Source organism: Drosophila kikkawai, chromosome X, assembly GCF_030179895.1.
Source record: "Drosophila kikkawai strain 14028-0561.14 chromosome X, DkikHiC1v2, whole genome shotgun sequence".
NCBI lineage: Eukaryota > Metazoa > Arthropoda > Insecta > Diptera > Drosophilidae > Drosophila > Drosophila kikkawai.
In genome coordinates this window covers 12118787-12139502 of record NC_091733.1, presented here as the reverse complement: position 1 = coordinate 12139502, position 20716 = coordinate 12118787, and the positions used below count along the sequence as shown (strand labels likewise).

The 20716-nt window shown below is 43.8% G+C and overlaps 2 protein-coding genes across 6 annotated transcripts in view; one reads left to right on the top strand and one right to left on the bottom strand.

Moving 5' to 3' along the window:
- The first annotated feature begins 389 nt into the window (after positions 1–389).
- Positions 390–2871, top strand: TTLL1A (Tubulin tyrosine ligase-like 1A). Its single transcript, XM_017161922.3, has 4 exons — positions 390–808; positions 867–1449; positions 2199–2539; positions 2596–2871. The coding sequence occupies exons 1-4, from the start codon at positions 495–497 to the stop codon at positions 2792–2794; spliced, it is 1437 nt and encodes a 478-aa protein (XP_017017411.1). The 5' UTR covers positions 390–494; the 3' UTR covers positions 2795–2871.
- Positions 2839–20716, bottom strand: part of baz (par-3 family cell polarity regulator) — a 46823-nt gene continuing 28945 nt past the window's right edge. For 2 of the 5 annotated variants that reach the window (XM_041774895.2, XM_070288685.1), the window contains exons 2-9: positions 11614–11994; positions 7920–9614; positions 7214–7848; positions 6854–7153; positions 6112–6794; positions 5525–6050; positions 4923–5027; positions 2839–4784 (exon numbers count right to left, since the gene is read on the bottom strand). In XM_041774895.2, the coding sequence (XP_041630829.1) occupies positions 4298–4784; positions 4923–5027; positions 5525–6050; positions 6112–6794; positions 6854–7153; positions 7214–7848; positions 7920–9614; positions 11614–11796 (4614 nt within the window). In that variant the 5' untranslated portion in view covers positions 11797–11994 and the 3' untranslated portion in view covers positions 2839–4297. The remainder of the gene's footprint in view (positions 4785–4922; positions 5028–5524; positions 6051–6111; positions 6795–6853; positions 7154–7213; positions 7849–7919; positions 9615–11613; positions 11995–20716) is intronic. The other 3 variants (XM_041774896.2, XM_070288686.1, XM_041774897.2) reach the window with 3 other exon arrangements.

The window sequence follows — 20716 nt, the reverse complement described above, 5'->3', positions numbered from 1 at the left end:
CCCGATGTGTGAAATTACTCAAGGGGCTACGAGAGGGCTCCGTCACAAACTATTTCTGTGTCAAAGTCAATTCTTCACTTATTTTACCAACCGCAAAAGGTTCAAGTTTGCTTAGAACCCGAAAAACCCCAAGTGAAGGCATTAAAATGCGAGGAAAAACGGTTATAATTGTGTAAATATTGCAGCTTAAAGGGAATTAACACTTTCGTTTTCAGGCGGCGGATTATGCAAGCGGATCTGTGGGTTAGCTCACGGGGTATTAATCGGTTCTGGGTAACAGTGAGACGAGCTTATTGAGAGCAAAAAGAAGGTTAAGAGTACCACCCTCTCTCCTTCTGAAAAACTTACCTCTAGATGGATATGTCCCAAGGATCACAAGGTCAGCCAGGCAGCAGCTAGTTTGTCAAATCACATAAAATAGCCCAAAATTGGGGAGAAAAATTCAGAGTATTTGGAGCGTTTAGGTGTACCTTTGACCCCCCGGTTTTCCGGTCATGAAGAAGCAAACCCGCACGCTGAGGAATCTCCGCCAGAGGCAGGGCGGCAGCAGCAGCAGCGAGGATGACTCGGCCAACATCAAGCTATTAACCTCGCCCCTTATAAGGAGGCGCACCAAGACCGACAAAACGCCAAAGGGAATGTTCTACAGCACGGACTGGGCCAAGACGGCGCTGGTGACCAACTTCCACAAGCGGGGCTGGCAGGAGGTGCCGGCTTTTGGCGGCGACTGGAACTTTTACTGGGCCGGCACCCAGAACTGTCGCTATATCTTTGGCATCGATCATCCCTATCGCATGCGATCCGATCAGTGGGTAGCCCCAGATCCACCTCACTTCCAGGTCATCTTTCATCAATTTCACCCACAGAATCATCAACCACTTTCCCAACTCCATTGAGCTCTCACGCAAGGATCTGCTCATCAAGAACATCAAGCGCTATCGCAAGGATCTGGAGCGTAGAGGGGATCCCCTGGCACAGACTCTGTCGCCGGACACCAAGCTGGGCATTGGCGGCACACGGTATAAACATCTGGATATTATACCCATGACCTTTGTCCTGCCCGCCGACTATCAACTGTTTGTGGAGGAATTCCATCAGAGTCCAGCCAGCACGTGGATCGTCAAGCCCTGCAGCAAGTCACAGGGCGTGGGCATCTTTCTGGTGAACAAGCTCTCCAAGCTGAAGAAGTACGCCTGCGAGGCCCGCACCTTCTGTCCGCAAATGAGCCGCGGTACCTGCGTGGTGGTATCCAAATACATAAAGAATCCGTTGCTTATCGGCGGCAAAAAGTTCGACCTGCGGCTCTTTGTCCTGGTGACCGCATTCGCCCCGCTGAAGGCGTATCTCTACAAGGAGGGCTTCTGTCGCTTCTGCACCGAGAAGTACGACCAGGCCGAGATCGACAATGTCTTTATGCATCTCACCAATGTCAGCATACAGAAGACCAATGTGAGTTGCAGGCCCGTAAATATATGTATATTTATACCCTTGCAGGGTATTATAATTTCAGTCAGAAGTTTGCAACGCAGTGAAGGAGACGTTTCCGACCCTATAAAGTATATATATTCTTGATCAGCATCAACAGGGGAATCTTTCTAGATATGTCAGGAAGAAATCGGAAATTTGGATTTTGATAAAAAATTGAATTTTCAAAATTTTTAAATGAATTTAAAATTTAAATTTATTAACTGTAGAAAATCTTGCACAGAACAGTTTTCCGATTTAAAATTAATGCTCTTTTGGCCAAGTTATGATATTTTAAATTTAAAAAAAAATCAAGAAGATTTTTTAATATAAAAAATCCGATTTTATAATACAAAATAATATTTTTCTGAGTCAAGGAATCATTTCCGACCCCATAAACCATATATATTCTTGATCAGCATTAACATGCGAATCTTTCTAGACACGTCCGGAAGGAATCGATTTTTTGGCCATTTTTGCGAAATTTGATAAGGGGTTACATCATTAAAATTAGCAAAAATGGCCAAAAATTTTGATTTCTTAAAATTTTAAATTTGGTATGCAGTTTTTTTAAATTAATAAAAACTAACACAAAACTGCTTTCCGAATCGAAATTAATGCATTTTTGGCCTAGTTATGATATATTTTAATTGTTACCTGCAAGGGTATACAAACTTTGGCTGGCCAAAGTTAGCTTTCTTTCTTGTTTGTTATTCGTTTTATAATCTTTTTAGCAAGAGTACAACTCCATACATGGCGGCAAGTGGCCCCTGCAGAACCTCTGGCTCTATCTGGACAGCCTTCGCGGCGAGGGCATCTCCCACCTGCTGTGGCACCGCATCTCGGAGACCATCCGCCACTCCCTGGACGCCGTGGCCCCGGTAATGGCCAACGATAGGCACTGCTTTGAGGTTTATGGCTACGACATCATCATCGATGACAACCTAAAGCCTTGGCTGATCGAGATCAATACGTCGCCATCCATGCACTCGACCACCGCCAATGATCGCATGCTCAAGTCGCGGCTAATAGACAATGTCCTGGATGTGGTGGTGCCGCCCAATAGCATGCCAGAGTGAGTAACTAAGGGATTAGGTTGAACTAATCCTTATTTGTGCCTTGTGTAACCAGCGAGCATTGGGACAAGACGCCGCGTCCAGAGCTGCTAAAGAACTTTACCGTGCTAATGCCCATTCCGCTGGCCAAGAAGCTGCCGGCGGTGGTGGTCAGGTCACCGAAGAAGCGGCCAGCCCGCCGAAGGAGAGCCGGCTCCAGGGTCCAGCCGGCTCAGGAAGATTCCTCCTCGGCTGTGAGTCAAAGGAAGAAGTGAGGCTGTGTTTTTTTTGTGTTTATGGAAATGTTTAGCTTTTAATTCGCACAAATTACTCTTAAGGATTATACAAAATTATAGTATATCGTATATATATATATAGATATATATTCGCTATACATATAGGCTTAGGCGCTAGCTATGTGGGTAATCGAATGGTTCGTATAACTAAGTTAAGCCTGTCTTTTTAGGGACCTCCGGAAGCCTAGAGGTCGGCTGCACAAATTCACCAATCACTAAACTTGCTTTTCTATATTTATATATATATATATATTTATAGTTATGTATGGATAGAAAAAAAATAGATAATTCACTCTACATTCATATAGCCTACATGTATATGATGCGGGTGGCTCCAAGTTTTACTTTCCTCACTGTTTGCACACAAAATGGCGTCCGCCTTAAAGCTAACACAAAAAAAAAGAAGAAAAACAAACAAACAAGTTTCTATGTACAAATTAAAAGAGAAACATAAAAAAAATGAATACAGAATATATATCGAGGGAGAGAATCATTCTCAAATCATTCATTCTTTTGTGTATAATTTTGAATGTGGTTTCTGGCTTTTGCGTTACTTATTATGCTATTTACAAAGGCGGTTTGACTTAGACTTAGACTTTAAGATGATTAACGGATTGCATTTCCATTATGAACAATTAAATCTAAGCTAAGCAGACGGACACTGGATGGGTCGTCGCGCTTTACAAGGGAATACTATCAATGTTACTCGTTACTTGCTACTCGTTACTCGTTACTCTCTTGGCTTCGGCTTCGGGTGCTCCTTCGAAATTATTTACGTTGTGATTTATGGGTCGTCGCACTTTACAAGGGAATACTATCAATGTTACTTGCTACTCGTTACTCGTTACTCTCTTGGCTTCCTTCTACATTATATTTATCTTGTGATTTATGTTTAACTTAGCCTAGATGCGTCAGGGTGGATGTGAAATTGTTTTGAATTCGTGTTCAGATCTAAAAACAAATTACTCGCTGATTATTTACTCTCTTTCTGTCGATAATCAAGTGTATAAAGTATATATAATGTTTCGTGGCTTAGAAAAATATCACGAATTACATATAGTGATGGTTTATATTCCAGTAGATACAATTAAATATTTGCCATTTGGTTCTCGAGAGGTTCACAAAAATGTACATATATTGCACCTCGAAACTATCGACTTACAAAATGATATATCTAGGGATTTATAATCGACAATAAACCACAATTTCACATATATTATTCGGATTATTCTGATGATTTTAACCCACCCCTGGGGGTGTTTACAAATGTGTGTGTGTGTGTGTGTGTACAATAGTTTTTCTTAAATATATTTAGATGAAAGCTCAGCACTCGGTGGCGTAGTAGAAGACCTCCACCTCCTCGGTAACCTCGCTGAGAATGGCCCCTTGGTCACCAGATTCCGATCTCGATCCCGAGCCAGAACCTGGTCCGCTTTTAGCGAGCACATCGCGTGTGGCGCGCGCATGCGCCAGCACCTATAGTCACACCTTCGAGGCGTGCGGCTGAGAGCCAGCGGTGCTGCCGTACTGAGCCTGTCCGGACATCTTTTGCACGGTCTGGTAGGTGGGCTGCTGCTGTGACTGCTGCTGCTGCTGCTGCTGGAGAAGCAAGTGCGCCGGTATGCCGCTCTGCTCGCGTATAGTCACCTGGGTAACAAAGGGTCCCCGACTGCGGGCGCTGCTATTCAAGCTAGCCGGCGAGTAGCCATTCATGGCCGCCGCCTTCCAATGCGGCACATTGATGGGCGACGAGGACGAGGAGGCTGCACTGCTGCTGTGACTGTGCTTGATGCTACCCACCCGCTGCTGCTGCACTGTCTCGTACTCGTAGTAGCTGCTCATGGGACGCATGCCGTTGGCCTGCGACTGCGGCTGGGCGGAGGATGGCTGGGAGCCAGAGCTGGTCGAATGCATGCTAATGTCCTGGGAGCGGGCGCTGCGCTGCGAATGGTAATGCTGATGTCGGCGACTGTGAAGAGTAGAGGGAAACACATTTTAGTTGTTTTTATTTATTTTATTTTTTAGTTTAAAGTTTCTTTTCTTTTCCACAAAAAAAAAACCCAACAATTATTTATTAAGGAAGGTGTTTCCTGGCCAGGACTGTTACCTTTCTGCCTCCACCTTGATGCGCTGCCGGATCACCTGCTGTCGCATGCATTCGAGCGTTGACTCCGAAAGCGTTTCCGAAATGGATGTGATGGAATCGCCTCGACTGTCAGGTATTTTATATACATATTTTTTTTTTTACCAGTGTAGATGTTAGGGTAGTCGTATGTGTATGTGTGTGTGTGTGTGTGTGTGTGTGTGAGGGTGTGCGTGTGTGGTGAGTTACACAAAAACAACAACAACAAACATAGACAAAGAGCCACGGATTAGACAGAGAAAGAAAGAGAGAGATTCAACACAAACAATGTTAAGGTTAAATGGTATAAAAAATATATTAAAAAATATTTAAAAACACATTTATTAATTGTTAATTAAATATTAAGGTTGAATGGTTTTAAAAATGTTTAATAGCATGTTTTAAAAATGTTTAAAAATATGTTTAATATTTATTAGTTCGATTTTAAAGTAAAATGGTTTCAAAAATGTTGAAAAATATTTTTTAAAATGTTGAAAAACACATTTATTAATTGTTAATATATATAAGACATTCCCTCACCCTTAATAAAAAGCTTAAGAAATCGACAAAGAATAGAGATGGCTCACCTTATCTGATGAAGCTGCTGCTGCTGCTGCTCCTGGTGCTGCAGATCCTCGTAGTTGGCATAATGCTGATAGCGATGGTTGAAGATGTCGTTCTGGTGGATGCCACCATTTAGCTGCGATGAAGCACCGATCACCCCATTGGGAGCTGGTAGAGGTGGCGGCGGCTGATACGCCGGCGGCTTGCCATTACGCTCCAGAGCGGCCAAAGCAGCAGTGGGTACTTGCATCATTTTGGGCACATGTTGATGCTGCTGCTGCTGCTGCTGCGGGGAGGTGGCTGATGAAACCACCGAACTGGGCGGCGATATGGCCACCGAATAGGTATCCACTGGCACCACGCCATCCTTGCGATTCTTGCCAAAGCGGAACATGTGCCCAATGCCGCGCAATATGCTCGGCTTCTTGGCCCGCGACGATTTGCTGCCATGCTTGCCATCGTTCAGGGAACTCTGGAAGGGTCCATTGCGCTGCGAGGCAAAGCCACCTTCGTGGTCGCCCTCCTCCAGCAGCCAGGTCTTGCGGGGCTCTGCAAGATTTTCAATCAATTGAAAACCCATCGATTTATGGCTTCCATTTATAATACTCACTGTTGGCATCTGGCTCACTGACCACCGCCGCTCGCAGGCTATCCTCCCGCCCGCGACCACGCGGTGCCCGCAGAGCATGATGTCCCCGCGGCTCATCCGACATCTGCAGCTCCTGCACCATCGTCTGCAGCGACTCCAGCGACGAGGACTTCTTCATGCCAAGTGATGGACCCAAATCACCCAGCTGATCGCGGGCCTCCGCCTCCGCAGCAGCCAACTGCTGCTGCGACTCCCTTTGCTCAATGCTGGACGCAGTCTTGGCATGCTTATAGCCGGAATTAAACTGGGCATTCGCACTGGCAATACGAGCCGTTAGCGACTCAATGGAGCCGCCGTATACAGCCGACTTGGTCAGCTGAATGCGACGCTCGCGGTCCCGCTCCTCGCGCAACTTCTTGTTCCGCTGATACGTGCCCGTCTCCCGGGCATCCAGCGCTGCATGATGCTTCTCCGAGATGCTGCGGCGTCCCAGGGCATCGCGCGAGAAGTGCTCCACCCCCGAGTTGGTCTCCAAGCTGAGCTGCGACGAATAGGTGGCATCAAAGTTGCTGGACGATGAAGGAGTGCCCGGGACAATGGCCGACGGTCCACCTTGATTGCCGGCGGTGGTCGTCATCGGTTGCGATGAGTTGGCGCTGCTCGCGTTGCAGTGCTGTCCATCGTGCGAACGCGCCGGCAGGGTTCTAGGACATGGGAATTAATTATTACTGAATTCTCTGGGGGGAAAGTGACTTCAACTTACGGTGACATGGGCTCGGCATCGTCCTCGATGAGCAGCGCCGTATTGCCATGGCCCGTGAGCAGATGCAGCTGTGCCGGCGACCAGTTATCGTTGGTGGCCATGTAGTAGCTCTCGTTCCGCAGCGCTGCATTGTTGCTTAAGGGAGCCGGCGGCAGGCGACGCTGCTGATGCGAAGACTGTGCCTGCTGTTGCGAGGGATGGTGCGGCTGCTGCTGCTGCTGGAGCTTCTGCTGGGATGGCTGAGCTGAGTTGGAGGAGCAAATGCCACCGGTTAGACGATCCAAAACGGGATTGCTCCATCTGTTAAAGGGAAAACTTTTTAAAATATAGTTCAAGTCAAGGAAAGTAGCTCCTACTCACCTGTTCATCTCATTGCCAGCCCCGCCTCCACTTCCACCGCCATTGCAGCGCTGCTCCCGCTTCTCCGGACTCAAATAGATGACCGTGGCTCCTGAATTATCGCTGGCATTGGAGCTGCTATTATTGTTATTGCTATTTCCATTGGAGTTGGAATTACTGCCACCGCTACTGCTATTACTATGGCTGTGACTGTGACTGTGATCTAGTATGTCACTGGAGCTGGCCGAGCGCAGAATTTTGCGACCCACCAGCAGGGTAATGGTGCCCGGATGCTTGCCCGGCGTATTCACCATTGCCCGACGCAGCGTCTCCATGGCCTCGGCATTGTTCTGGCCACGCAGCGATACTCCATTCACGCTCAGCAGCTGATCGTTCATACGCAGGCGTCCATCCCGAGAGGCAGCACCGCCATGGATCACATTTTTTACGAATATGCCCAGGTCGCCGTCGTGCTTCATCAGCTGCTGGCCATTGCTGCCGCCGGAGGTGGCACTCGAGACGGAGGCATTCAAATTCGAGCAAGTCTTGCCCTTGACACTGACACCCAGGCCGGCCTTTTCCGTATCATGGACGGGAATGTGGAGGGTCAGCTCCTCGCGGGAGTTCCAGCTATTGCTGCTGGGCGGAAGGCTGTCCTGTGGGTGGGTAAAAGAGGAATCTTTAGGTTTGATCGGTTCTTAAAAGGGTTTTCGAGCTGTAAACTTACATTGGAAGCTGCTGACTCACTGCCCGCATCGATAAAGTGCTGAGATTCGTTGAGCAGCTGCTGCTGCTGCTGCTGCTGTTGGTGCTGGGTAAACAGGGACCTGGCACTGCTTGATTTCTGCACAGGAACAGGAGCAGGATTAACCTGTGCCGGCACAGAGGAGGTACTTTTCTCCGTGGATTGTTCACCACCCGCCGCTGGCTCGGCCAACTCCTGCTGCCGAGAGACCACAATTCGCACAGTGGCACCTGCTGGCATGCCCCTTAAAATAGCCACCACATCCGTTTGGGTCTTGCCCGTCATGGGAGTGCCATCCACTTCCAGCAGGCGATCTCCGGGCTTAAGACGTCCATCCTCAATGGCAGCGCCACGCGGCAGTATGTTCTTAATGTAGATGGGACAATGGCCACCGGCGGGATTGTCACGCGTTGTCACCGAGAAGCCCAGGCCATTGGGGCCCTTCTTGAGCAGAATCTCAATCTTGCGGCCCAGCTTACGGGTGTTGGCCACCTGCAGCGAGGTGCCCACGGGAGCGGCATGAGGCTTGCGGGTTGGAGATACCGTGGCCACCTCCACCATTTCGGCCACCTTGGAGTCGCGCTGCTGGCGACGATTGCCTCGGTCGCCTCGGAGCACCCTCACCCTTAGCTCGGAGCTCTCCAGGGCGCGTCGCAGTTGCTCCTGCACCTGAGATTCGGTGAGTCCAATCAGTTTGATCCCATTGATCTCCAGAATGCGATCATCGCGACGCAGCCGGCCTCGTTCCGCACGACTCCCGGGCTCTACATGCTGCACCAGCAGACCGCCGCCATGCTCCTTGTCCGGCAGAGCAGTGAGTCCCAGCGGACTACCGTACTCGTTGATGATCAGCAGCATCTCGCCATCCTTCTCCCTGATCGACTCATAGGCCTGGCCCAGCGGCTCCTTCCTCTTAGTCTCCCTGGGCAGGGACTTGCTGGAGTAAGCACCGAGCATGCCCGACGACGAGGATGACGACTGCTGGTAGGCCTGCTGGTGGGCCGGCTGTTGGGTCTGCAGCTTCTCGGCCGCCTCCATCCACTTGTAGCCGTTGCCATCGCCCAAAAACTGCATGGACAGGCGACCGGAACGGGCGAATGGCTGATGATTACCCGCTGCTGTCCCATTTACATTCGCGGCATGCTGCGGCTGCTGGTGTAGCAACTGCTCCTTTAGCTGCTGACTGGGATCGTCCTCTTCCTCCCACTGCGGCGACAACTGCCCACCGGCCTTGTCCAGCAGCAAGCGCTCGGGTGAATCACCGCCGCCGGCATAGTGAGGTGCCGCCGCCGACCAACGCTTGTTGCTGCCCTCCGCCTTGAGGGAGGCCAGCAGGTTGGGATCACTGCTGCGACGTACCATTAGGCCCACGCCCAGGCCAGCCATTGGACCAGAGGTGGTACTTGTCACCTCGATGTGCGGTGTGGACAGGTCACGGGGACAGGTGGGCGCCTCGGTGTTGGTGGGATCACGGAAAATGTCCGGTGAACCAGTGCCCACAGATGAGCTGCCAGAGGCTCCGTCACCGCCGCCCTGGGCAACGCCCGGATCCGGTCCAGGGTCTTCAAAGTGAGCGAGTATCTGCTCCCGGTCATCGGCCACATCCCGCACACAGTCATCCGGATCGAGGATGCCTGACTGGGTTTGCAGATGTGTCACTGTCACCCAGGAATCGGGCTGAAAATAGGGGGAGAAAAATGGGGAAATTAATTTGTGAAATTTTGGGAAATTATATTATATATTATATAATAATTATATATATATTATAATTTCAATTATTATAAAATTAAAAACAGGGGATTAAAAATCAACTAATCCCTATAAATAATCCCTTCTTCTTGTCTTCCTATAAAGATAAAGCCATCTCCATTAGTTTGAGACCATGTGGCGCGGAAGTCTTTTTCAACGAGCAACAAAGGCCCTACTACTACTACTCCTCCTCCTCCATCACATCTGCAATCTTGGCTCAGTCTGGGCAATAGCATCTTGGAGTCGCATCGTCTTTCGGAGCCACTTCTCACAGGCCATCATCTTGCCATCTGCAGCAGCATCTGTGTGCTGCTTCCGCATAGAGCAGCCACTCTACGTGTTGAGTCACTACGGTGTCCGAATCAACGAATCTATGAATCTACGAATCCAAGTCCCTCCATCTCTCGCCTCACGTGGGCTCAACTTGAACTCCCTGGGCGAGTTCCCAAAAAAAGACAGACCGCATCGACCTCCAGCGCCCCAAATTGCAGTATTTTCGAGGCAAGGAGCTAGCGTTGCTTTTGGCATTCCGATGGATTCCACAACCAAATGCCAAATGCCGGCCACAAGCAACTGAGTATGCACAGAGGAAAATGGTATAGGAACTAAGGGAAACTAGCAAGGTATTTTATATTATATAATTATAATAAAATGTATATTAAAATAGGAAGAAGATATATTAAAAATAAAGAAGTGTAGCAGCCACTGAAATCCTTTAAATTGTACTATATACAAATTGAGTTTTTTGTGCAGTGTATAGAAACAAAACAATTGCATCATGGCTATAGAAAAATAAAGCCCAAAAAAAAAACCAGTCAAAAGCGTTGGAGGTTCAACGACTGAGACGAAGAGCTGCAGAACTGGAACGTCTCGAACGTCAACTTGGCGCAATAATTTCGGCTATTTTTTGCTTCTCCTTCGTTTACCTAAACTCTGTTTTTTATTTTTGGTTTGTTTCTTCACATGGTTTGTTCGCTGATGTGTTTGTTGTTGTTGTTGTTTGCCGCTTTTTGTGGGTCAAAGAGCGCCTATTCATTCAGGCATTCTATCGCTTTTGCAGCGTCCAAATCGCGATTTGCCGCAAAGAATGCAGTTTGGGCAGCACAGTGGGTTAAAAACGGTAAAAAATGTTCAAAAATCTGCCAATTTTTTTTTTTTTTTATTTTCATAGTTAATATACCATAAATAGAAATTTTGTAGCACCTTTTTAAAACAATAATTATTTCTGTAAAATTCACGTATGAAAAATGTGTGTCTCACTTGATTCGAAAGGCAAATTTTTATCATTCTATATTCATCTTCTGTATTTATTTTTTCTGTATTCATTCCATTGTATTCATTTTCCCGTATGTATTTATATGTATCCTTTCTTCTGTATGTAATATCATTCTGTATTTAGATTTGTATTTGTAATTTTTCTGTATTCATTTAAATATTTCCCCTTAAAATAATAATAATAATACGAAATAATTCCCCTTAAAAAAATCCCTTTGGCCCCACTGTGCCTCTTTGATTATATTTCTTTATGGTCATTTGTCAATGGAAATTATGCGGCAACGATCCGACAACGATCTCGTTCTCATATATCATATATAAAAAAAACTATGGAAAATGTGGGCGTGGCGGCTGAACAACTAACAAGTGTCGTCGTCGTCGTCATCGTTGTCGTGTGGGACTTGGCAACGAACCGGAGGAATGCCAAAAGAGATTGTGATTGGATTTGTCATGTGTATATATCAATGCACGTTGTTTATCAATAATAAAAAAATGTTTAAGGTATATACAAGAATTTCCAACTCTGCTTAAGAATTTTTTGTATCTGAGAGATAAATGTTTATTAAGTATTGATGAGGCCTTGAATTTTCTCCCAGTGATTCTATCTTTTGGGCATCTTTTATGGATGCATCTTTGTATGATATATCTTTACCTTTACACACGAATAGGCCGAGGGCGAGGGCGGCCTCTTGGGCAGCGTGAGGGAGTAGGACTTGTGGAGCTGGCCATGGGGAATCCCCTCATGCTTGGCGGCCACCTTGTAGGTGTGTCGCCACCCAAAGAGGCCGCCCAGCTTGGTGGCCAGCGCCGGGCACTTGGGCGGCACATCGAACATTTTCGTTTCGGAATCCAATCTTTGGTCTTTGCTGTTTTAGCTCTGGAAGCCCACTTGCTTCACTGCTTATTATTTGTTATTTATTACGTATTTGTTTTGTTAGTTTTTTATTATTGTTGTGTTTGCCTTTTCGTTTACGTTTTTGCACTGTTCACAGTTTTTAACGATTAATCGTAATTTGAGGAACATATCACCGCTCTATAAACACACACAAAAAAATATATATATCTTCGTTATGATTCAACGCACTTAGTCACACGGTCTTTAGTCTTTTGTCAATATTATTATTATTCTTGATTTATTCTGGCTTCTTATCGATGATGCAATGCGACAGTCTTATCAGAGGAACACTATCAAAATGCAGTGGGAATTGGCTGTCTTATCAGAGGCATACGGAAATACTATCTCCGGAATAGTATATGCGACGACATTGGAAGGCAAGATAGTAGTTTTGAAATCAGGTTGTATTATCTCTATTTAAATTTAAGAAGGAACAAGCTAAATATGCCTAATAGTATGATATGGAGTCTTAAAGGCAACGAGGTCAGTGTGAATTCTTATTAAAAGATTTTGAAAACCCTATTGATTTCTGTAATATTCCCCACTTTTTGAGTAATAAAACTCCTTTTCAGCAGTCCTTTATTTATAAGCTAACTAAACATAAACAAAAAGAACTTCAAGCCAGACAAAACACAATAAACACAATCAATAATAAACAAATTTTCTTATCGAAACTATAAACAAATGGAAGAAGATATACATAAATAAATAGATAAACAAGAAAGGAATTTTAAGAAAAACAAGTTTAAGAAACTTTAAGCAAAGCTAAGAGCTTGAGGCGATAATTTAAACATTTTGTGGTATTTAATTATTAAATTAAAATGTGTCTAACTGTGTCTTAATTTAAGCCAAATAAAATTTTAAAGCCTTATTTAAACATATCCTAACTTTAGACCAAACTTTCCTGTTTTCCATTCTCCGTTTTCACCCAAATGTAACCCCATTCTTCATGTAGGTTTATAATTATTTTACATTTTGTGGTTAGAAGCAAACGTGTTTGAGGCTCTAAGAGAGTCAGCACACAAACAAAGCATTTTCGCATTTTCCATGCAGTAATTTTCCCGCTTGCCTCTCGGCAGTCGGAAAAACGGCAACAAGTTGCACGGCTGGCATTATTTTATTTCCATGTTCGTGCTCAGGCATTTTGCCTATAATATATATATTTGTATATACATATGTACATACAGCTGTGTTCACTGAAATAGCAGTGCGACAGAAAAACAACTTCAAAACGTTTTTTTGTACATATTCCTTTTTGCCAGCTGATATATTGCACATTGTTTTTGTAAAATGGAACATAAAGATAAGAATCGAGAAAAAATTCCGTTAGATTTGCTCTATTTTTATGTTTTATTGATATTTTTTCACATATGCAGCTCGTTTTGGCCGATCACTGAAATAGCAGTTTTTAATTTTATTTCGCAAAAAGTGCCGAAATTTCTTTTAATTTTGTAAAAAATGAGTTTAATTACGGTCATTATTATAGTTTATACTATAATACACCTTTACAACGCAAAAAAAATTATTTTTGTGGGCGCAGGACCTCACTGCTCCATGAGAGAAAGGTATCAGATAACTTAGCCTAGAAAGAAGGCAAAACATGTAAAGAGTCTCTAAATCTTTCAAATTGTTCTTTTAAAATAGTTTATAAATCATAAAATATGAACCGAACCCAAAAAAACCGAGGTATGATTCGCAAAAACCACAGTTGTACAGGCTCGACGCGTACTTTGCTTCAGCAAAGCTCGTCCTTTTGCATCCTCTAGGGATATATGAGCGGGAATTGGCATGGGAATCAGTCATGGGACCATTCGCCGGGGACTTATTGAATAAATTCTAGATTCGCGAAGACCATGGAAAATGTCACTGCTTGGTTAAAGGCATATCAAGGCCAGATTGGAGTTCGCCAATAGCCACTTGAACTGCCACTATTCAAATGGCGTTATATCCGTTGGACAAATGACTCCAAATTGGTTTTATTTGGTGGAATAGGACAAGATAATATGTCCGTCGACCTCCAAATACATAGTACCCCCAAAACCATACGCTGAAGACAGTAAAATACGGTGGCCTAAAAGTCATGGTATCGGTATACTTTTCATACAACGTTGTAGGTCCTGTATATATGATCTGCGGGATCAAAGACCATTATGTTTATGTCTAAATATTAAAAACTGTCTAGCAGCCGTATCCTGAGGAAAATATGCCATTAATTTGGACATTTCAGCAGTACAGTGACCCTAATCATACCAGCAAGGTAGCCAAAGAGTGGGTTCTTAATGAAAAAGTGGATGCAATGCCATGTCCTGCACAGTCCCCGGATATAAATCCGATCGAAAACTTATGGGGGACATCAAGGGCTACGTATTAAAGAAGTTTCCGACTTCTAAGATGTAGCTTTGGCAATTTGTGCAGGAGGAATGAGGCCATATTCCCCTCAAGCGTTGCTAAGACTTGGTGGACTCCTTGCCACCCATGTATGAGGCTATAATAGCTTCTAAAGGCTATTTAACAAAATATTAGATCATAGTCAATTAGAATTTAAGAAGAAATAGGTTTCTTATACGATATTTTTAAATTTATGAAGAATTTTAGTTTTTCACTGCTATTTCAATGATCGGCATAATATAGACCTTTTTTGTTGTTATTAGCTATATCTTCTAAAGGGTTTATGTTACCTAAATTAAATGATTGTGGTATTGTTAATAATTAAATACACTAAGCCTTTATGAAAAAAAATTTGATGAAAATAGTGTTTGTAATAGTATTTTCCAATCTTAAACGTGCAGGTCGTGTGGCACTGCTATTTCCGTGAACACAGCTGTATATAATGCATTAATATATAGATAAATCAACTGAAAGCGGACAGTGGCAGTTGCAACAGTTGCACTCATTTCGCACACAAATTCGCAGTGATTATGCACCTGAGCAGGCAGAGCGAAGAGGGGGGGGCCAGCGGGGGGATAGGCTTGGGACACACCTGTAATAAATGCGACGCTACAACAATGGCGCTGGCCTGCCTTCCATTTTCGAAGCGCCAGCAACGCGCTGAAGCATGAACAGAAAAATAATAGAAATAACTGAAAAAAAGAGAGATGCCAGGCATCGGGTTTGCTGGAAACCTCCTACACCCACTCCCCCATCCTGCTCCTCTCTCAACCCAAATGCGATTTATTTGCTTACTAGAAATTTTAGACACAGCAAAAAGTGACTGTAAGCACAGACACCAAGAGCACGCACACACACAAACACACAGTAAACACAGCTGGTCATAATAGTAGAGTATCAAAAGGTTTTTAATTTGGAATAAACAAAATACTAAGAACATAACCTTAAAATACTGGCAATACTAAAAAACTACTATATAAAGTACTATAAAATTTACCAAAAGAATCATCAAATACCAAAAGTATCATAAAAATTAAAAATAACATTCATGGTAAAAATATCTTAGCATATCAAAAATATAATATTATAAAATAATAATAAAAAAAAAATAAAAATAAGATGAAATACCTAACTTATTATTAAATACCAAACAAAGAAACTTAAATAAAGTATAAGACCTAGATACATTTAATAAGAATTTGCAGTGTTTTTTCATTCTCGAAGTCAAGAACAAAAGGGTAAATCAACAATTATTAAAAATAACAAAATCTACTTATAATTTGCAAAAAGGAAAATTTAAATTTTATAAAAAATAAAAAAACTAAAAGAGAGCTACCATTTTGACCGCAGCTGCGCCGCCTCCCCCAAAGCCACGCATAAATATTTTTTTGGGCCGAGCCAATATTTGGTTTGAGCTCAACAAAAAAAAAATAAAACTCAAGTCGAGTGCAGAAATTAAACGAATTTATTTTGTGGCTGGAATAAGAATATACATATACATAAATGCGAAAATGTGGAATAATTCGAATATCCATCCATGAATGAGTTAGTTATTCACACACTCGCTGGAAGGTCAGAGGCCAATAGAAATACAGTTGGGAGGGGAATCCATCCCACCTGCCTGTCTCGCGTTCATTAACATTTTCATTCAAGCGTGGCCCATTGTAAAAAACGAGTTGACTCACTCACTACTCATTCAGTCATTCATTCATAACAGTCTTGCATTTATTGATTGATTTAACCATTCGTTTTGCTAATTAAAACTATCGATTTTTAGTGATTTAAACTAATTATAACCAAACTTTAACTGATTTGAACTATTTTTAACTTATTCTGACTAAATTTAACAAACTTTAAATTACTTTAATTGCTTTTAACAGCAGTTTCTTGACTACAAACGCTACAAACATTATCTTCTTATCTTTGAAAATTAATTTAATATTCATTTTGTATTTACTATTAAAGAATTCCATTGCCAAAGGCATAGTCATATGTTTATTCACATGCTCGCCACGCACTCATTTGAATTATCAATTAGCAAATCCCTTCTTGAGAGTAAATAAATACTTCCAACTATAGATATATCTATATCTATCTATATATATATTTATACAGTATATGTACATATATGCATATGCATATTATAATGGAATCAGCTGCCACTCCCTCCCCTGGTGGGGAAATTAATTGAAAAGAGAAAAATACTCGTAAATTAGTGTAACAATGCCCGTTTCCCCAAGTCCTAATAACAAGGCACACGTGTGATCTTCGATTCGCTATTTTATTAGCACCGGCACTGCCAGCGTTGTCAGGTCAACTAACATAATCTATTTGCGTTGCGTGTACAGTAATGCATTTCTCTACTTCTTGTGAGAGAGCGCGTCGCTCTCATCTCTGCCATCGCTCTCCGCTGCCGATACAGATCTCCACACCCCTTCTTTTTTCTCTAGACGGAGCTTCAGGTTGTCCTTCGGGTCATGGTGGTCCTTTGTTGCCGGAGTTTCCTGTGGCGTCAGAGTTTCGGCAACCGACTGTAACGAAATAGGTGAAGGAGGTATCCCAACATTGGGGCTCACCGAATCAGACGACTTCGATGAGTCTGCCCCGATGATCTTTTTCAAATGGCTTACATTCCTGGTGTACGACTTGCCACCACCAGAAATTTGAACAACATTTCCCTCTCGGTTAGTTACTTCATATGTGGTCGTATCGAATGTTGGCGTCAGCTTATGCGGGAATACCACGTTTTTAAGGAGAACTTTGTCACCCACTTTTATATCGATCGCTCCCGCTTTCCTAGCGCTGTCTGCTAACTCTCTCCCTTTCTCTTTCTTCCAGACGTCCCTGTCTTTCTCTTCTGAATCAGCCGTTTCGCCAACAAGATCCTGTATGCCAGGAATTTTGTCCCTTATCACCCTGTTGAACATTAGCTCTGTTGGTGGTGCGCCCGTGGTCCCGTGTGGAGTGACGTTATACATTAATACAAATTTTTGGATCTCTTTCTTGTAATTGTCGTTATTGGCATGAGCTATCTTTAGGCGTTTCACCAGAGACCTGTTCATGTTTTCGACTTCGCCGTTGGCCTGCGGCCAGTATGGCGGTGTAGGCATTAGCCGAATGCCGCTGGTTTCACAAAAACTCTTAAACTCGCTGCTGACAAATTGCCTCCCATTATCAGTTGTTAAGGTCTCCGGGAACCCCAATCTGGAAAAGATCTCTTCCATCTCCTCAATAATGGTTTTCGATGATATCGACTTGATGAGTTTGAACTCTATATATCGGGAGTAATAGTCGATTAGTACAAGTATATTCTCACCATTTGGTAAAGGGCCCAAAAGATCGGTAGCTAAGCATCTCCAGGGTCCATTCGGGAACGGATGCCTTTTCATTGGGGCCGGATGCGATGGCATTGATACCAAAAGGCAATCGCGGCACTCCTTAACATACTGTTCTGCGTCTTTGTCCATACACGGCCACCAAACTTTGGAACGAAGCCTCCGTTTCATGGCGCTTATCCCGGGATGCCCTTCATGGGCGAGGTCCAGTACTGGTTCACGTAACTTCTGGGGAATTACTAGTCTTGTGCCTCGCAATAGGATATTTCCCACAATCGAGAGTTCCAAACGAAATGGATAGTACGGGCTAGACATATTTGAGTTCCATGAATCCTGGCCAAGGCATGTCATCACGTCTATTATTTCCTCATCCTGTATGCTCATCTCCGTGACCTTCGATATGGAGAGCGATTTAGGAACTGAGGTTGACACCACGCGAAATATGTGTTCCTCACCAGCCCAGTCGTAAGGGTCGGTATCGGTTACTTCGCAAAGTCTTGATAGTGAGTCGGCAATATTTTCCTTTCCTGCCTTATATACTACGCGGAACCGGTAAGATTGTAATCGCAACAACCACCTTTCAATCCTGGCCGGAGGTCGCGAAGTTGGTTTAAAGATCGTTTCCAGTGGCTTGTGGTCAGTTATAAGGTCAAACTGTAGTCCCGCTAAATAATAATAAAATTTCTCCACAGCCCACACCAATGCCAGGCTTTCTTTTTCCGTTTGTGAATATTTTCTTTCCACCGATGACAAACTCTTGCTGGCAAACGATATTATGCGTGCAGTATTCGATTTATCAAATTGCACCAACACTGCTCCCAAGGCCACTGGGCTGGCATCTGCGATCAAACACGTTTTATCCTGCAGGTTAAAGTATGACAGCATTGGAACTGCCGAAATCTTAACTTTGAGATTCTGGAATGCTTCTTCCTGTGGTTGGCCCCAACAGAACGTTTCATGGCTTTTCAGTAATTTTCTCAGAGGCTCTGTGTTATCCGCCAGATCAGATACAAATTTGCCAATATATGTTACTAAGCCGAGAAAGCTGCGTACCTCTTCTTTATTTTTGGGCGCTCTGAATGATGTAATCACCTTCACTTTCTCGGGGTCAACTTCGATCCCCTTGTCCGAGAGGATGTGGCCTAGAAATTTCAATTTCTGTACTCGAAATGCGCATTTCTTCTCATTTAGTGCTACGTTATTGGCTTGAAATATTTCCTTAACCTTTGCGAGTGATTTGTCATGTTCCTCAATATTGCTGCCAAATATTATCACGTCATCGATGTAATTTAAAGAATTCTGACAAGGAGCCAACATTTCCTCCATTAGCCGTTGAAATATTTCTGGAGCTGAGTTCACGCCAAACATCAGCCGCTTATATCGAAATAGGCCGCGGTGTGTTATGAAGGTAGTAATTTCTCGGCTGGATTCGGTCAGCTCCAGTTGATGGTAAGCGCTTTTTAGATCGAGTCGCGAAAAATATTTGGCACCTTTCAGCTTGGTCATAAACGTTTCGAACGTTGGCAACGGGTAGTTCTCTCGTTGTATTGCTTTGTTTGCGCGTCTCATGTCCAGACATACCCGGATATCCCCGTCGTCCTTAAATGCAATCACAATTGGCGATATCCAAGCGCTCGGGCCCAATACTGGTTCGATGATATCCAAACTTAAGGCTTCCTCCAATTTATCGGTGATTTTACTTTCCAACGCTGTTGGCACTCGTCTCATTGGTTGCTTCACTGGGACTATTGACTTGTCAATGGACAGCTTGACCGACACATTATGCCATTTGGGAAAAGGCTCGGCTTTTTCAACTCGATGTACGTCTAAGCCCAGTCTTAGAACCTTGAGTTTGGTTGCTGTGTCACGTCCCAACAGCGATTGTCTACTATTTTCAATGACGTAAAAAGTAGCAATCAGTTCAGGGTCTTTTAGCACCGAAATCGGGGCTTCAAAAACTTGTAGTACTTTAAGCAGATGATCAGAAGCATATGCGCGAAACTGGTTGGCTGATTCTGCGCGCGAGTTAAACATCACTGCCCTTTTCTCACACAATTGTCGCCAATCCGACTGACTTATCAGATTGTACTTCGATCCCGAATCAATTATCATAGTGATTGTATCGCCACCTATTTTACATGGAAGTTCTTCTTCTCGTGATGATCCATGGTCGACTCTGAATAGATCCGCGTCTTTTGGGCTATCTGGGTAATTTTTAGAACCACTGGATATGGACTTGATTGTAGAATGATCATATTGTCGTCGCTTTCTATCGGGTCCTTCCCATTTATCATATGGTTTCCGTTTCCTTGTACGGCATTTCCGATAAAAATGTCCAAACCTTTCGCACTTCCTGCATTTCGCGTTTCTGGCTGGGCAGTCCAAGCTATTCTCTTGGTGCCCTTTTTGACCACATCTGCCACATTCGGAACCCGCGCTACGCTGAACTATTTTGTTGATGCTATTTGCATTCGCCTGCGGGATCATCGACTGCGTTTGTTTATTAACTTGTTCGTCGACACTACATGCTTTTATGACCTCCTCCAAAGTAAGTTCATTTTCCAGTAGTTTCTTTTTTAGCTCCAACGGAGCCCAGACATCCATGATCCTATCTTTTAGGCAGATATCCTCTATCTGTTCTTTAGTCTCTCCAAACGAACATTTTACTATTTGGCGGCGAAGCCTCATCAAAAACTCTGTGAAACATTCTCCCTCTATTGGGGTCATCGACCGAAACAAATGTCTCTCAAAAGACGAGTTGCGCTGTGGTGAAAAATACTCGTTCAATTTGGTAATGAGAGGTGTTAAGACATCATTTTTCTCATTCTCGTCAAAAGGAATTAATGCTCCCGGAATGCTGTAGACTACGGCCTGGAGTTGTGGTCCGCCCAGGTGGAGAAGCTTATTTCTTTTCTTGCATACGGATGTGATCTCCTCCGTGTCAATATATATATTAAACGCGCGCAACCACGCCTCCCATTCTGTTCGCCATAGCGCTTTATCCATTCCCTGGCACAGGAATGGTTTTAACTCGGTCATGTTTAGTTTAAACTGAAAGATAATTAAAATAAAATGGCCATTAACAATCTCCCAGTTTGTTTTTTTTTTTTTATTTATTATTATTATTTTTTTTTTAT